The sequence below is a fragment of the Amphiura filiformis genome, chromosome 20 (genome assembly GCF_039555335.1).
Source record: "Amphiura filiformis chromosome 20, Afil_fr2py, whole genome shotgun sequence".
Taxonomy (NCBI): Eukaryota; Metazoa; Echinodermata; class Ophiuroidea; order Amphilepidida; family Amphiuridae; genus Amphiura; species Amphiura filiformis.
The window spans coordinates 14,975,871-14,994,273 of NC_092647.1; the positions used below are offsets into that span (position 1 = coordinate 14,975,871).

Consider the following 18,403-nt stretch of genomic DNA (forward strand, 5'->3'; position numbering starts at 1 on the left):
GTTTTAGAGGCGTCATAACAGCATATTTTTCAGGAAATTAAAAAAACACAATTATAAAAAGTTAAAACTGCAGTAAGTGTTAAAAAGGCCCAAAAGCTTACTTTTAGACCCAAAATTTGCAATTATGTTAATTTATGCAAATTAGGGTGTTCCGCGATTAATTTTTCATGAAAATTACAGTTCTTAAAACTTTGAACTGTACTTATCACAAAAAAGTTTGAAAATAAATGATACCTACAATTTGATTTTTTCCAAATTAGTTTCATTTTCTGAAGAATGGCCCAGAAGTTCTTTTTACATATAATTTGCCAATATTTTGCTAAAAATCCATGCATAAATGTTCAGGGTACTTTTATTTTGCATAATTTTGCCCTGAAACTTGGTCAAAGTGTTTCTAATATGTTCTAATGTATTATATAGTGAAGCCGCCCTCTAATTTGCATATTTGCATAATTAATTAGCATTTATGCAAATTAGCTCATTAATTATGCAAATATGCAAATTAGAGGGCGGCTTCACTATATAATACATTAGAACATATTAGAAACATTTTGACCAAGTTTCAGGGCAAAAGTATGCAAAATAAAAGTACCCTGAACATTTATGCATTGATTTTAGCAAAATATTGGCAAAATTATATATTAATGAGCCTATCCAGTCCTTTTAGCTCATTAACGATATTGATTATTGACAAAAACAATAGGATACAAAGAAAATATAAATTGATGTATTTTGGAAACCGTATGTCCGATTTGCTCCAAACAAAAGGCATATTGATCAGTGTACTTTACCCTACCCAATTAATCTGTTTAAAACATGCTCAAAGCATTTTCTAATTTCTAGAAAATGCATCCAATACCACCTTAAGGTTATTAATTATTTTAAACTGTTGTGATTTGGTAGTTCACAGCATCTTACTTAATGGTAGTGAGCTTTGGCAAAAACTGCATTGCTCAATTCATAGCGGCGTGTAGAAGAATTAAAATATCACAGATATACTTTTATTGGTGCTGCGGTTCTTGAGTTACATTGTAAAGAGGGCTGAAACAACAACACTTTTGTAAAACGTACATAACTCATTAACAACAATAAATTAAGCAAGTTTGCAAAGTATACGATTTGTAGAACTAACTTTTGCAAAACATCAAGGTGTTAATTTTCAATAATATATTGATCTAGATAATAAAAATCGATTTTTAATAGGTTGCTTCGACCAACAATACCTCATCTACCCTTAATGAAACATGTAACAAAAAGCTATAAAAGCGACACCTCATCCGCTAACCAAGTCGCATTAATATCACATGATCCTAGCCTAAAACCTGTTCTTTTTATGTTGGTGATAAACCATAAACAGGGCCTGGGCAAGTACATGTACCTAGAGTTTCCTGGTAGCAAGTATACATGTACTAGGCATAGGCTAGCCAATAAAAAGCATATGTTTTCGATTGAATGCTGTGTATATCTGTAAACATCTAGACAGTCAAATGTTTTTGCTGTAGGCCTACATGTGTAAATACATGTACTGTTCTGTACTGTTAGTATAGATAAATATCAAATAGTGCACTGATGCTCAAGCCCTTAAAATAATTTTATAATAAAACTACCAAACATTTTATTAAAATTCAACCTAAACATCTGCTGCAAATTGTGTTTAGTTGCTGACAGTCTTTTGTTTGTTTCTGGGTCATTTACTTCATTCTCTAGATATTTCTACCAATGGCTACCACAATAATAAGTGACTGCACAAGTGCATTAAACAATATAGAAAAGTGCACTTTTTGGCACACACACATTTTGCATGTTGTTTACTTGGGATTTCATTCCAGTAGGGGGTTTAGGTGACCCGAAATGACCCTAATGCTTTACCACCATCTTCCACAGATTTCTTTGTCTTCACATTACTTTCCATATTACTATGGCAACACTGATCATATAATTGGTTGTCCAGCTGGTTGGTACAATGTGGTGGCAACCAGATAAGATATATTTTACCCTTCCCAGAATCCCTTGCAACATGTTACAACGCCTGTAATAAAAACAGGGTTGTTAGGCAATGAAGTACTAGTACCATCACTTGCAAGATCAGGACATGATTTGTGCATTCAGGTATTTTGTTATTTAAGACTCATGTTGCACATCACAGCCTACAACCACAAACAAACTGAAACTTAAAGAAATGCATTGTGGGAAGTGTAGTGTGTCTTCTCAAGAAATGCATTGTGGGAAGTGTCACCGGGTTGGGAACATTTTGGTTAATTTGACTGAATATATTTTCAGATGCAGCTATATATTATAGTTTTGTATGCATGAAAGATTGGACAAACTATCTATCCTCTTGAAGAAACAACTTTGCTTTTAATTTTAATTTTTAAATATTGCTTAAGGGTACACAATGTATTGTTGGTCGAAGCAGCCAAAAAAATAAATTTTTATTATCTAAACCAATATATTATTGAAAAATAACACTTTATTTATTATTGTTAATGAGTTCTGTATATTTTACAAAAGTGTTGTTGTTTCAGCCTTCTTTTAATACAACATAACTCAAGAACCACAGGACCTACAAAAGTATATCTGTGATATTTGAATTCTTCTACACACTTGCTAGTATAAAATGAGCAATGCAATTTTTGCTAAAGCTCACAGCGCTAGCGATTCACAAGATGCTCTGAACTACCAAATCGCAACAGTTTAAAATAGTTGCTAACCTTAACAGCAATTTAACTACTCACCAAGGCTCCTTCTTTGACATTAAGATTTTCAAGCACAACATCACCTGGAAAAGATGAAAGAAAACAAACAACATATTATAGGAATTGTCAGAATTATAATATATTATAAATAACAATTTGTTTTTCAAACCTGATTTTTTGACAGATTTATAATGTTACACATTTCCCAACTAACATCGAAATGGAAACAGCCAAAAATTGTGTTAGTAGGTCAACAGAACAATTTTGATAAAAGTTGCATGTAAGGAATAAACTTTAATCAGGGACTGTAGTCTTTTGGAATTTGCAGGAGAGCATTAAATAGCTCTTCTGGAGCCTTTAAGGAAAGCTATTTATAGCATTTACAATAGAATGTAAGGAGAGAATGGTCAACTAAGGAGAGCTAAAAATCACTCTCCTATATCAGATTTAAGGAGAGAAGTAGAGAGTCCCTGTTTAATTTCCCCCATAGAACTCCACATTTAACAGCCAAAATAGCCAGCGGGGACTCCTATTTTATATACCTGGGCTGTTTAGAGTAGACCCCTTTTTCAGCATCACTGTCACCCAAGGACCCCATATTTCGATAAAACACATGCTCTGTCACCCAAAGACCCACAGCCACTACTGGGGGCCATTTGTGCAGTAACACATTTTAAAAGATCAAAGACCCCAAATTTGTCCATTTGATCTGTCACCCAAAGACCCTTAATTCTCAATTTGAACTGCAACTTTCAACACTTATTTTGTATCTTTTACATTTTGCTCTCATCAAATGCCAACAATCATGTTCTCACCCAACAACCCCATAGAAAGTGTCAGCCCTGCACCTATCCAAGTATCCATTTCATATTAGAGTATACCCCCCACACACCTCGCAGGAAAGCTTATAAAAAGCATGCTGGCCATTTTAGATATTAGAAATTTAGAAAGAAGCTAAGAAACCAGTTCCGGCTACAAAATAACAATTTTACTCTTTATTGGGTCAAGAGATAAGGAACTGAAAATTCTTATCCTGTGCCCCCCCCCCCTATCCAAGTTAAAAGTGATACAAGTCCTTGCCAGTGATAGCAATTTGACTGTTGACATAAATACAATTCCAGGAAGGCCAATTTAAATTTGTCTGGTTATTATAGATTGAATTGATTATAATCATAATTCATATAAATTATTCAATAAATGCCAAATAAATTCATGCACCACTGATCATTTATAAAATGCACTACAATAACAAGGCTGTACATAATAATTGTACATAGCCTACATAATGACCTGGGGTACATGTCAAAAGCAAATTAATGACTTTGACTATTTGACTCTATAGACCAACAAGGTCTATGTGTTGACTTAGGTGTAGGCAGCAATTTCACCTTTTTGTTTCCTTTACATGTTTATCAATGGCAAGTTGGTAATGGTTCTGCAATTTTGTTTTATTTTTTCCCTCGTAACATTTTTTACAGGCTTATGATTGAAAGTGGTTATTAATTTGACTCTGTTAATTAAATTATTGGTCAAGGTAGTTTTAAAATAGATCATTATTATAAAAAAGAAATTACTGTAAAATCTTGCCCCCACCCCCCCACACACACACAAATTTCTGGGCATATCAGGGTTGCAAAATAGAAACTCTTGGGCCTACACATGTGTTTATAAAAAGCCTTTTTTGAGATCATGTTTACCCCTCCAAGTAGGGTGCATTTCTCACCAATGTTTGCAAACATCTTCACATTGATATGGAGCTGCATGCACATGTTATCTACATCCTGAAATTATTTGATATCAGAATGACATTCTTCGTATTCAGAATGCAATTCGATATGTCTGATGTGCTCTAATGTCGCAAAATAAATACTGTCCAGACGTTCATACCCCAGCCCTTAATGAAACCAGGAAATTACTATCACCTTGCTACATGTACATGTATTATAAAGCCCCTTGTTTTGATCTCAAAATTGGCCATGAATCAAATGATATTTTCAATATGATTTATACAGTGTTGTGTACCGATATTCTCTTTACATGTACTTCTAGTTCAGTTTCCATTTTACTAAAAAAAATGCACTGTCAGGTTAGTCTTTGTCAAAGACTACATGCAACCAATATCATGCCCCTTGTAGCCAGGTATATAAGTAAAATGGGCCAATCTCCATAATCATGCCTGATTTCACAACCAAATAATATTAAACAGGATATCAGGCCTGTAATAAATGTGTACACTATGTAGGCATGCCATGTGGGCATGTCACTTTCATCATATTCATAAACTTTATAATATCCTTTTTCTCCTGATCACATGAGGTCCCGGTGGGATCACTCCCCTGCGGAGGGTGACACACATGACCGTTACCAAAAGTTTAAAATACCCCCTTTCGCAGTTAATTACAAGGACATTTCATGAAATTTTACCCCCTTTTTTAAAACTCCAAAACAGTGACAAAATATTACTTTAAAATGCCCTTATTTTTACAATTCCAAGGACACTTTTGCAAACTTGCCCCCATTTTCACATTTCTAGGATATGGCTTCAAACACACTTTCGCACATTTTACTTCCATAACATTTTTAAATGGAACAACATTAAAGGGTGTCACAGAATCATAAAAGTAAAACAAAGAATTTTTCTTGGTCATTATGTTACAACATCCCTACTTAGTACTTACACAATAACATTGAATGAGTCATAGTCTACCGAATTCGCAACCCCTTTTTATCCATTTTGAGGACAATTATTACCCCTAATTTGCCAATTTCGTGGACAATCGTGGCCATGATCATGCGGTCAGTAACTCAACTTGAGTGACCCCACCGGGGATGAGGTGATCCAGCAAAATCACCATAAATGACCTTAAATATTGACATAATTAAAACCCCAAATCCATTCACTGTGTTCCTCCTTCCATTCAATCATTTAACAATTTGTTGATACAATCAGAGGAAAATCACATTCATTTGGACAATGAGATTCAATAATCAATACTTGTTTTTGGCAATGAGAATAGCAGCAGAGATGTAATTTTAAGTTTGATGTGACTTCATATAGTTCAGATAGTTTAAAATGATTTTCTCATTCAATTTACATTTTTCCCACCCACCACTCCCAATGAGCAATTGATGAGTAAGGGAATTTTGTGGTAATAATGCAATGACAGGTGGCTCTTGAACTGATGTAAAAAAGGGCATGTAAAAAGTGTTCAAAATACCACATGCATACATGTACAGATGCATGTAACTTTGACTCTGTGCATGTAGAAATTTTGCTTGTGCATGATAATTTTGTGAAAATGAGCCAAATATTTAGGAAAAAATCAGTTGTGCATGTAAATCTTATTTTGTATTTCGACCCCTGCACATGTAAACTTGGAAAGGGGTACTGCAGCCTGATTATGTTGATTTATAATAAATGTATTCTCTATATTCAAAGACCCCTTAAATAAGTGACACGATGTAAAGAATCAAATCCAAACTCTCCTGATATGACTGTCTGGCTGAAGCCTGAATCAGCAAAAAAAAACCAAAATCTGCATGTTACTGCACTGGACAAAATAAGGAAATTTAAATGCAACTGCACTGGTAATTTATTAAATTAGTGCTCATATACTGGACCAACCATAGGATCCGCAACATGCTCATCTATCAAGGCACAGTTCTTAAAACCCCAATACATTTGCACATTCATTGAATGACATTTGAAAATTTAGGTACAAACACTTTTGCACTACTATTGTTTTAAAATTGAGGTTATTGAACTATGCCATTGGGATGAGGCATTGTGGTCCACAGTGCATGAATCACCTCATGGTGGATACTGTAAAAGTCAATATTTTCGCGATTTTGAAGATTTTATCAATTGCGCGAGAATTAAATTTAGCGGTTTTGATATTGATACAATAGAAACCTAATGCAAAAGGTTATTTGCGCGAGTTTTTATTTTCGCGATTTTATGTCCACTCGCGAAATTCGCGAAAATAAAAACCTCGCGAAAATTTCCACTTTTACAGTAAGTTATAAATCAAGGATAGATCCTATTGTCAGCAAATTAGCAGACGACACTACATTATCAACACAAGATAAAATCCAGGAAATTTAGCAAGACATTAATTATTTCCTCTCTTGACAAATGGCAGATGTAGCTCAACAAAGCCGGACATCAAGGACGATGCAATGTTGGACAATGCAAGCTGAATATACATGTAGCTGATGATGTATTGCAAACATGATCAATCCAGGTTCATCTATAGATACCAGGCTTCCTCAAATAGATTTGTTGAAGTGCCACATGAAATAAAAGAAAACTGCAAATTACAGTGGCTGCGAGAAGCCATCGCGGTGGTTTAGCACCATCGTGGGGTCACTGGGGTGTCAGAGGGAGTATCCCCCCTCTGAGGCTATCGATTTTTTTTTTAATTTGAGGTGCAACATTTTGTACTATTTTAGACTGTCTTTACAAGGATAACATGGGAACCGCATTGTTTAATGTTGAGATACTCCTGATTGATGAAGTTTGATCAAAGGGTTTGATTTGATTTGATTTTTTTTTTCTTTTCAAATCTAAAAGGCGCCGTGCGCCACTCTGGAATCCATGCGCGCCGCTATTTGCGGACCCCCTGATCTATACCATGCACGTTCACAAAAGTATAATTATACATGAACCAGAGGGCACCCAAAGCAAGCCAATATCAAAATCAAATTAAATCTCAATATACCATTTAAGTTCAAATTAAATTCAAGTTCCATTTAAAAAGAGTCATCTAAAATTTTGTTTTTAAAACTTCTCAAACTTGTTCATTGTCACTAGAGCTACAATGTAAAGTTCTGCACATTACTCCTAGCACTACGTCGACCAGTTCCACCAAGCATTCACTTCTGGTCTAACTCAGCTAACACCAGAGTTATAGCTATGGTGGGAGGCTGGTGCTGTCTGCCCGGGACTGGTGCTGTTCGCCCGGCACAAAAAAAATTTCATTTTCATTTTTTTTAGTACCGGTAAATGATTTTTTCATTATAAGAAGAGCAAAAAAATAAAAAAAATTAGGGGGGGTAATACCCCCAGAGCTTATTCCAAGATAACTCACGTTCACTAAAAAGATTGTGCCCCAGGCCAGCGCTCTAATTGGATAGTAAAATTACCCGGCACTCAACTTGGGCTAGCTATAACCAGGCCTGAGAGTGTGTCTTTGAAAAAATATCTGTTTTCAGCGTAAAAAATCTGAAATTATTTACACCATATGTATACTTTTGTACATACATGTGCAACAAGTGTAGAAAAATATCTGGAAGTTGAAAAAAAAATATCTGAAAACAGATAAATATCTGGTCTCTCACACCCCTGTATAACCCTGGCTAACACTTCAGTGTTTCTGTGACCTTTTACACCTTTCATAATTTTTAACACATTATCTATATTTCAGAAACATTGGAATTTGGAAATATTCCCAATTGTGGACACAATTGTGGAGTCCAAATCGATCAACCATTGAAGTCTCACACATCACATCAAAGGCTACCTCAAGTGGTTGTCTAACTAATAGGTCTATGAATAGGATTATCTCAATATAATTCTGTTCACCCTCCTCTTCCTTACATCTTTTCTGGTTAAAGCTAGCGTGACACCAAGGGATGTATAATAATATTAATATACATACATGTGCCAAATTGGCCAAGTGTCATGAACTGAGTAAACAACTTCATAATATGTACTTTGATACCAAAATTGATGTTCTAAGATTTTAAATATTTAAAGTTGTGAGTAAAAAGTATAGACGAAGACAGGGTTGTAGAGTCTAATATTTTGTTTAAATTGTTTAAGAAATGATTTTTTCATCATAAGAAGAGCAAAAAAAATTTTTAGGCGGGTGATACCCCTTAAGGGCTGGGGTATGAATGTTTGGACAGTATTTTTTTGGGACATTAGAACACATCAGACATATCGAATTGCATTTTGAATACGAAGAATGCCATTCTGATATCAAATAATTTTTTGAAATTCGCAATTTAATACACATTTTATGATATTTCTGTAATGAAACCATGAAGGGAAATAAGCCAAAAGCCTTGTCAAGATCCACAATTATACCTCTCCCGAAGAAAGGGGATCTTTCACAACCATCAAATTATAGAGGTATCACACTGTCAGCACTTGCTGCCAAGCTGTATAACACTATGCTGCTCAACAGGATTTCTCCTCATCTAGATCCTATTCTCAGACGTAACCAAAATGGTTTTCGCAAGGGTAGATCAACCACACCACAGATTCTAGCCCTTAGAAGGATAATAGAAGAGCTTAAAATCTCAAAGAAGCAGGCATATATTGTGTTTGTTGACTTCTCAAAAGCTTTCGACAGTGTTAACCGGAAGGCCATGCTGCATATTCTTCGTAATTATGGGATCCCTCAGGAGATTGTGAATGCTATTGCAATAATGTATGATAATCCTTCAAGTTTTGTACAAACAGGTGATGGACCAACTGAAGAGTTTCTCTCTACTGCTGGAATCCTGCAGGGCGACACCTTGGCCCCTTACCTCTTTGTGATAGTGGTAGACTATCTCCTCAGACAGTCGATAGACACTGACAAGTCCAAAGGGATTGACATCATGCCCAATAAGACGAGCAGAGAGAAGAACAAGTATTTAACCGATCTTGACTACGCGAGACGACATCGCTTTAACAGCTACGTTATCACAAGATGCCCAAGATCTTCTGTCATCTTTAGAAGATGCTTCCGCCAAAGTTGGCCTCTTTCTCAATTCCAAGAAGACAGAATATATGTGTATTAATGGAGATAAGAACCCAACTCCAATCCTTTCTCGGGATGGCACACAACTCAAGGAGGTGTCGGACTTTAAATATCTTGGTTCATTTGTTGCCGACAGCAAGAAAGACTTTCTGACTCGCATAAAGCTCAAGCATGGAAAGCTTGCAACAAACTGCACACCATCTGGCAGTCCAACATATCAAGAAATACCAAGCTTGCCTTCTTTAGAGCCTGCATAGAGAGTATCCTCTTATATGGAAGTGAGACCTGGACAATGAAGAAAGATCTTCAGGACCGTCTTGATGGTACCTACACCCGGCTGTTGATGAGGGTTCGAGATATATCCTGGCGTGAACATAAAACCAAAGCAGAGATCTATGATGGTGTTCCACAGGTGTCCTCCATCGTTGCTCAACGGCGAGCCAGATTTGCAGGCCACTGCTACCGTGCAAAAGACCAAATAATTTCAGATGTCATCTGTATGAGGCTTCCACGAACATGTAGAGGAAGAAGACCATTCAACTACATCGACTGTGTGGCAAGGGACGTCAATCAAGAAATTAATGACCTCCCAAATCTGATGGCTGATAGAGATTCCTGGAAAAGAATTGTAAACTCTTTCTCGGATGCGTCCGCAAGATAGATAGATAGATAGATGATATTTAACAGTACTCGAAGTAAACTTTATCAATCTGATGATTTATACTTAAAGTGTATGTAGGTGGGATGAAAAGCCGACGATCAATTGAAAATTTGGACCTTTCGTATTGAATATAAAGATTTTTTTTCCAAAAACACCCAAAAAATTAGGTCTTTTTGGGAAAAAAATCCATATCTTCAATATGAAAGGTCAAAATTGTCAATTGACCGTCGGCTTTTCCTCCCAGCTACATACACTTTTAAGAATATATCATTAGATTTATAAAATATCAAATTTTTATAATTTGTCATAAAATTTGTATTATAAAAAAAAAAAAAAAAAATGAAAATTATTTGACATCAGAAAGACATGCTTCGTATTCAGAATGCAATTCGATAGGTCTGAGGTGCTCTCATGTCCCACAAATAATACTGTCAAAACGCAATAAACGCTCATTCTAGATCCCTTAAGCGGGCCCCTGGACCCCCAGAGCTCCATGCGCTCCGCTTCGCAATAATTTGCCACCTGGTATAGAAATTGGCCTAGCTACAACCCTGGACGAAGATGCAGGGTAGTGCAATTGGGATACGGCTCACACATGGTCTATGGGAGAACATGTGCACCTACTTTATAAAACATCTAGCACAATGATGAATGAAACCTTTAAATAAGATACTGTTGTAAAGCCAATCAGCATTTTTTTAGTTGTACTCTACTTTTAAAAAAAGTCCAAATAAAATTATTTAGTGTTTTTGTTTACAAAGTACCGTAATTAATTAATCACCATATGGACCAAAAGTATAGGGTCTTGAGACACGGATCGTGCATCATCTTACATTGATACACTTATAACTGCCCGCATCACCTTTTCAATTTGACCAAAACTTTCATTATTTTCATAAAGTCAATTCTGAAAATTGAGATGGAAATAATCAAAATTGAAACTCCCGAAATGTCTGCCATCCCCTGCTGATCATAATGAGCAGGGTTTTTTTTAGTTGTAGGGGTAGAGATTGTAAAAATAATGGAAATCAGTTGAAAGATTACCTCATCATGTTTCTAGTGATTACAAAAAATTCTTTTCATTTTAATATATACCGTAATAAAAACAAATTCAACTCTTTTCTCAATCTTTTGCAAAATGTCTGTAATGATGATCAATCTAAGGCTAAGCACTAATACCTGTTTTGAGATGGTCTTTTATCAACAATACCTGTATACATTGTAGCCATCAGGCCATATTAAGTATGCCTGGACCAGGAGCTAGAATGAGCTTCTGATCCCAAAGATGGCTCCTGGTCTTATAGTTTGTAATGTAAAATATTGGACACACACACCAGGAGCCAAAACTTGGCAACCATGGGGTAAAAAAACTGGGTGCCTGGTTAATATAAGCCTTGATACTTATACACGGGACCAACAGCTTAAAGTGCCCTCCGAAGCACTATTCAATTCAAGTAGAGTGAAGTGCCTTGCTCAAGGACACAAAGAGCCAGCCCACTCAGGCGGACCTCAGATTTCGAACCCTTCCTTGGATCCACAGTCTAATGCCTTAACCGCTAGGCCATGCTCCCCTATAGAGGCTGTCAGCCTTTTCTTATCTAAATATATTCTGTCGGTCGGACATCCGGGCATGAACCGGCTAACAATAGCACTGGAGTGAAAACAACATTTGCATTCACTTAAAGCCATATTATAACATTTGCTGAGGAAGACGCCCTCACTGAATTTTTAAAATTCCTTTTTTACACGATTAAAGTATACTTTATTTTAAAACCAATATACCATGCAAAAATCAAGACTCTAGGTGCTGTAGTTTTGTCAAAATCCGAGATTTTGAATAAAACGCCAGAACCAGCGCTTTATTACGATAGAATTATTAGTCGAACGCATACACGATGTTCATAACACACAGTACGTACACGGCGTGCGGGACGGTGATACACAACAAAGGGTCGTACCACAAATTGACCGATGGAGTGGTACGTATTGGCGACATGTGCGCTGGTAGTAAATTCCAATTTTCTTTGCTTTGACGTAGTTGTTCGGCTCAAAAATTAAAGGGGATATCTGACAGTAAAAGCTAACATTTTATGGCAAAGAAATGCTAATCTATTTTGTTTGAAAATGTTATAATATGGCTTTAACTCTGGAGTGTATCACAAGCTATCACACTATTGTGCCAGGTTCAACTCATTCTGTAAGAATATGCAATATAAATTGTTTTCACTCCAATGCATGAATGGATGTGACGTGGCCTCAACCTTGCTCGAGAACTCTAGCTTCGAATTTGCACACGATAGTTACGCATTCGATGCTAGAGTACTTTACTATGGTTTTTCGGTCGGACAGCGGTTCAATTTTTTACACCGGAGGTTATTTATTCTGTTAATGTTGAAATTTGAATGAAAGTTATTTCGATGAGTCAACTGTATCTTTTGAGCAAGATTTGCGTATTCTGGACAGTCTAAAATTTTGCTGAAGTGTAATTTTAACAACATTTTTGATGCAATCCCCTGTCGTGATCGGCTGTATTTACTTCTGACCTTCCATTGCTTTACACGGTGTCACGCTTCAGCGAACCTGACTAGATTTTGAATGCAAAGGTCTCTAGCCTAGAATGTGAAGCTATCGGTGAGCAAATTCTTGGCTAGAGTTCTCGAGCAACCCCAACCCAGACAGAATATGTCGATGCGCGATGTTACGAGATGTTCTTCTTCTTAAGTTCAGTCGACAGGGCGGCTTTATGTTCAGCAGATCAACATTAATGCACTGATCACTTGTAATCAGATCACTAACAACTGAACAAGCAATGACAAGTCCCCAACTATTTCAAAATATTGATTGAAAAACAAATGATTGAAAGACAGTCTGCTGTGCTGTGTAATAACAGTACGACAGCAACTTAGCTCACTTCCGGTAATTTTTACCGGCGTGACCTCTGCTGTTACGTAACGCAATATTGAAAATCAGGTGGCAAATACGGTTTTTCAGAAAACATCAAAAAAATGGAATACACGAGTCGTTTCTCCCTTCATTTCCATATTGAGCCCATAGATAAGATCTGAAACATGAGTATAAGGCAAAGAATAACGTGTAAAAGTTGAATTATTGTGGAAAAAATGAATGCTTTTGGTGCGCGAAGGAGCCTAAAAAATGAGAGAAAATGCATGTCACGATCACTAAAATGGTTATATCTACAGCTTTGAGGAGACGCCGGTCTAATGCTTTTCTGTTGTGATAAACATTAATTAATCACAGCTTGTATTAAAATTTCAGCGAAAATGAGTGGTGGAACAACCTAGTCGTAGGTTGAAAAGTTGCGTTCTTTGATTCCTCGTGTCGTGGCGCTTGCGTTGCAAGTGTCACGATGATTCACGAAATGGATGCCAGCCGGCGCTGTCTATTATACATGTTATGTTGATTAATATAGCAATTAAAAACGTATATTGTTATATATTTTATAAATGCAAAATACTCTATTGTGTAACAAAATATTGTAGTCGTCAAAGAAGGTAGTATCATCTCATTTAACTGATGTACAAGCAGTTTAGAAAAGATTGTTGTTGAGTGAGATCCTTGAACATGTTGAACGAGAAATAACATAGCAAACAAGCCGAACAAGTTGCGATGGCTTAGTGGACAGAGCGAAGGTATGCAGTGCGGAAGGTTGAGAGTTCGATTCCCATGTTATCTTATCGATTATGTGGAATTTTTAAGTTCGTTTTTCTTTTCTTTTTTCCTCTCCCTTTTGTCTTTAATAATATAGGCCTAATGAATGTCAGCTTGAAGGCCCACTTTTTTCATGATTTATTTCTTGTTCATGTTTAAGCCTAATCCTACATTCGAGTTCATATCTTTTAAAAAAAATGCATTTAAGTTCAGTAGCTTTCAATATGAAATAATCAAATAAAGCATGTCAAACTTAAGTAATTTTTAAAAGTTCAAGAATATATATAGGCCTATCAAATAAAGGAACGCAACACAGATTTTCACGATTTTTTAATTGGACTAGACCCTCCCCTATCGGCAACATATTTTATGAGCTTTTATGCATACATATCAAATCATGAGATGCACAATTTCAAACCTAATATTTTGGCATATTTGTAATTTTTACACAATGTCCAACTTACACCTCGGATTACACCTAATTGGAATCAGCCAAGTTCGTTGTCTAGATAGAGCAACTATAACTTTGATGTCTTATTAAGACTAATCCCCCATAGAACACCACAGTTAAGCGGTCAAGATATTAAGTGTTTTCTTTCATTTTTATCTCGCTACTTCTGCTTCAAATGTAACGTGAAAACCTTCCTGACAGTTACATGTAATTACTAATATTATAAATATTGTTATAATTTTTGGAATAAAAAAACTTCAAATTTGCCCGAAATCGTATATTATGGCTTTAATAAAAATATGAAAACTAGGATTTAAAAATATGAGTTAAAATCAAATCAAAAATCAAAGAGAGGTGCTTATGGGTTCGAACCAAGATCGAACTTCCAAATACATGTATTTACCACTAAGCCATACCAGAGATATGATTAATTCGGTGACAATAATAGCAATGTTATTCCCAATCAGTGGCTCACTTTCGTGCATTCTATTTCTGGAATGAATTAACACCGTCCAAATAATGTAACACAAACCTTTATGCTGACTTTTAAAATTGTTTGAGCGTTGGGAGTATTATTTTCAAGTTAAATAACCAACAATGGACAATTGACAATGAAAGTTTCTTTGCAGAAAAAACATCGGCCCGTTACAATATATGGCGTGACAGTAGTCACGCACAAAGATAAACATTTCAACATGTTCAATATACGACTGACAATATACCCCAACCAAAATTCACGAAATTTTCAGGCAAGCTAACTTAAGTTATTCTATAACATGACACCCATTTTTGATTCCGGCGCTTTTTCTTGCTTGATGATATGAACATTTTTGTGTTCGTGACATGCAATTTTTCTCATTTTCCGAGCTACTTTGGACATGTTCAAGCTTCTTTTTTTCCATTTAATTCAACTTTTACACGTTATTTGTTGCTTTACACAAATGTTTGATGTCTTATCTGTGGTCAGGGTACATGAATGGAGCAATATCGACCGTGTCTTCCATTTCTGGAGCTATTTTGATAAAAAGCGTTTGCCGGCTAAAATTTCAACATTGTGTTACGTAACCCGTGTTCACCAACCCGTATAAATTTTCTGTCGAACAAAAGAGGTCACGAAGTTGCTGTCGTACTTAATTAAAAGCTGATGTTTTAGTATATTAATATACAGGGTTCAAAAGAAATAACTCCCCCCCTAAAATTACAAAACATTTCTTTGCATAACTTGACATACATTTTATTGATTTGAAAAATTAAAGAAGCTGTGAATAGAGGAATCGTTTTGCAACCCTCCCAAAGTTGTTTTATTTACAAAAACAATATTTTTGGTCAAAAATAATCACATTTTCCAAAAATGATGCTTTCAGAAAAAGTTGCACTTAACGACATTATGTGCAAAACGTTCTCGATATTAGGGTTAAGGTTGATTTAATTCTTGGTTTTTTCCTTCACCTTACTGTCTCTGATCCGTCAGGCACCCATACAACCATAATTCAGTGCAAAACAAAGATTTGTTGAACTTAATTTTGACGTAAAATGCGATTTTCTTTGAAGTTTTTAAACAGCAGTTGTTTCAAAAATGGTAAATCACTAGGAAAGAGAAATGAGCTCTCCACGCATACATTTGACCAAAAGGGTGAACATTTACCTGTATTGGGTCGGTTGAAGCATCTTGCATTTTGATTTAAAATGATGACTTTCTTGGATAAATGTGTAACACTCATGATGTGGCCACAAGAGATTGGCTGCATGCAGTTAATTGGCTGGATGCTGACTTACAACCTCCAATCTCTGTTGGCTATTTCTCCTTTTCATGTACGCCTTTATTCAAGAGAGCCGTTGCTATAGATCTTTGCAACTGTTTCAGTCTACTTTGCAAATAAATTTTTCATCTCTTCTAGCCAACGAAAGAAATAAGCATCACACAACAAACCTTATTTCTACTCCTATAGTGATTTTACCAATTTTGAAATACCGGCTGAAAATCCCATTCATGTCAAAATTCATGTCAATGAATCATTGTTTTATACTGAAAGATGATTGCATGGGTGACTGAGTAATTGGACACATAAAATTTCAGAAAATAAACTAACAATTAAATCATTCAAAACATTGATCACGTTGATATCGAGAACGTTTTTGTACATTACATGTATAGGATGTTGAAAAGTGCAACTTTTTCTGAAAGCATCATTTTTGGAAAATGTGATAATTTTTGAACAACAAAAATAATTTTCAAAAAAGAAGAAAATTGGGAGGGTAGCAAAAAGATTCCTCTATTCACAGGTTTTTAAATTTTTCAAATCAACCAAATGTATGTCAAGTTATGCACAGAAATGTTTTGTAATTTTAGGGGGGGAGTTATTTCTTATATGCATTCTTGAACATTTCAAAATTATAAAAATAAACTCAGCTCGTGGGCGTTTACTGAGCCTGTACGTCCCAGGCAAATGTACATGTACACAACATGACAAACAAAAGTAGCATGCAAACAATAACAATGTGAAAAAATCATTATAACTTTATAAGCTTACCTCCCCAAATTCCAATTTTCAGCTGCTTGGGATCTAAATTATCGACGTAGGCACCGAGAAATCGGTTGAGCAAATCTACGACCAATGATTCAAACACCATTTTGGTCTAAACTTGGCCTTTCCGTACGAAAATGTTTTAAATCTTCCACCTTTTTCACTCCATAATAATTCCAAATGACACACAGAAACAACAACCAACAGCCACCACCAACACGGCTGCTGCCAATTTATCAAAGACGCGACCTTGGGATCAGTGATCCGTGATAAATCTGCGTTCAACAAACAGTCGCCAAACCCAGCGATCAACAGCTAGCCAATCAACGACAATGATTTTATGCAGTAGGAAGTTACAAGGCAGCCTGTTCAGCTACGAGCACGTTTGCCATCGCTAGCGAGTAAACTCCCAACTGTTACAAAACAGTTGCCTGATGTGTTTTCAATTCGTGACCTATTTTTACGTTTTTACAATAGCTAGAGATTAGCGGAGCTGAAGCTGACAAACCACTGAACAGGATGGCTTTATTAACTACAAAAGCAACGATTGGTATAGGAACATGGAATGTTCGAACTTTACACCAATCTGGCAATCTTGAGATATTGCTAAACCAAATGGAGAAATTTAATTGGCAAATTTTAGGAATCTCCGAAACCCACTGGTTAGACTCTGGAGAATTAATCTCAGAAGGATACAAAATTTTATGCTCTGGGAATGCCACAACTCATCGTGCCGGAGTAGCCCTCATACTAAACAAGAAGGCACAAAACGCACTCATGGGATATAACCCTATCTCACCAAGGCTTATAACTGCAAGATTTCAAATGCAAACAGGAGCCATTACTGTAGTGCAAGTTTATGCACCAAACACTGCAGATCCTGAGGAAAAGGTAGATGAATTCTATGACCTTCTTCAAACAACCATAGACAAGATCCCCAAAAGTGACATTCAAATAGTCATGGGTGATCTTAACGCAAAAGTTGGAACAGACTGGACACAATATGAAAATGTAATGGGGAAGCATGGATATGGCGAATCAAATCATCGAGGGGAAAAATTACTCAACTTCTGCGCAATGAACGATTTATTCACCAGCAACACCAAGTTCAAACAGAGTAAGGACAGCCGGCAGTGGACTTGGGAGTCCCCGGACCAGAAAACTCACAACAAGATTGATTACATAATGATAAATAACAAGTGGAAAAACTGCGTAACCAATGCTAGAAGTTTCCCAAGCGCGGATATCGGATCAGACCACCAGCTCGTTATGGCAAATGTAAGGCTCAAGTTTAAGATCAAGAGGAGACCAAAATACCCTAAACAGTATGACGTGTTTAGACTCAGAAGCCCGGCATCAAGACAAACTATGAGATTGAAATTGGTGGAAGATTTGCGCCACTGATAAACCAGCAGGACATGGATACAGATTCAATGTGGGAGGAAGTCAAATCAGCTTTCAGTGAAACTTCCAAGAAAGTCCTGGGATACAAGAAATCAAAGCGAGAAAAGCCATGGATCAGCGATGAGGTTATTGAACTTGCAAATGAACGCAGCAAAGTAAAGGTGCAGAAGATCAACGATCCAAGTCTGAAAGGAAGATATAACTTCCTTAGTAGAGAAATTAAAAGGAAAACGAAAGGATGCCAT

General features: G+C 36.1%; 2 protein-coding genes across 2 annotated transcripts in view; one reads left to right on the top strand and one right to left on the bottom strand.

Annotated features, from left to right (window-relative positions):
• LOC140141806 (intermembrane lipid transfer protein VPS13A-like) overlaps positions 1 to 16,998 on the bottom strand; it is a 172,320-nt gene extending 155,322 nt beyond the window's left edge. Inside the window, exons 1-2 of the mRNA XM_072163669.1 lie at positions 16,761 to 16,998; positions 2,736 to 2,779 (exon numbers count right to left, since the gene is read on the bottom strand). Coding sequence (XP_072019770.1) covers positions 2,736 to 2,779; positions 16,761 to 16,860 — 144 coding nt within the window. The 5' untranslated portion in view covers positions 16,861 to 16,998. The remainder of the gene's footprint in view (positions 1 to 2,735; positions 2,780 to 16,760) is intronic.
• Positions 16,999 to 17,273: 275 nt separating this feature from the next.
• LOC140142140 (craniofacial development protein 2-like) lies at positions 17,274 to 18,158 on the top strand. Its single transcript, XM_072164105.1, has one exon. The coding sequence runs from the start codon at positions 17,274 to 17,276 to the stop codon at positions 18,156 to 18,158; it is 885 nt and encodes a 294-aa protein (XP_072020206.1).
• Positions 18,159 to 18,403: the final 245 nt, after the last annotated feature.

Bases quoted from the DNA above. Each gene is read 5' to 3' on its own strand.
- LOC140142140 (XM_072164105.1), top strand. From the start codon at position 17,274: ATGGCTTTATTAACTACAAAAGCAACGATTGGTATAGGAACATGGAAT.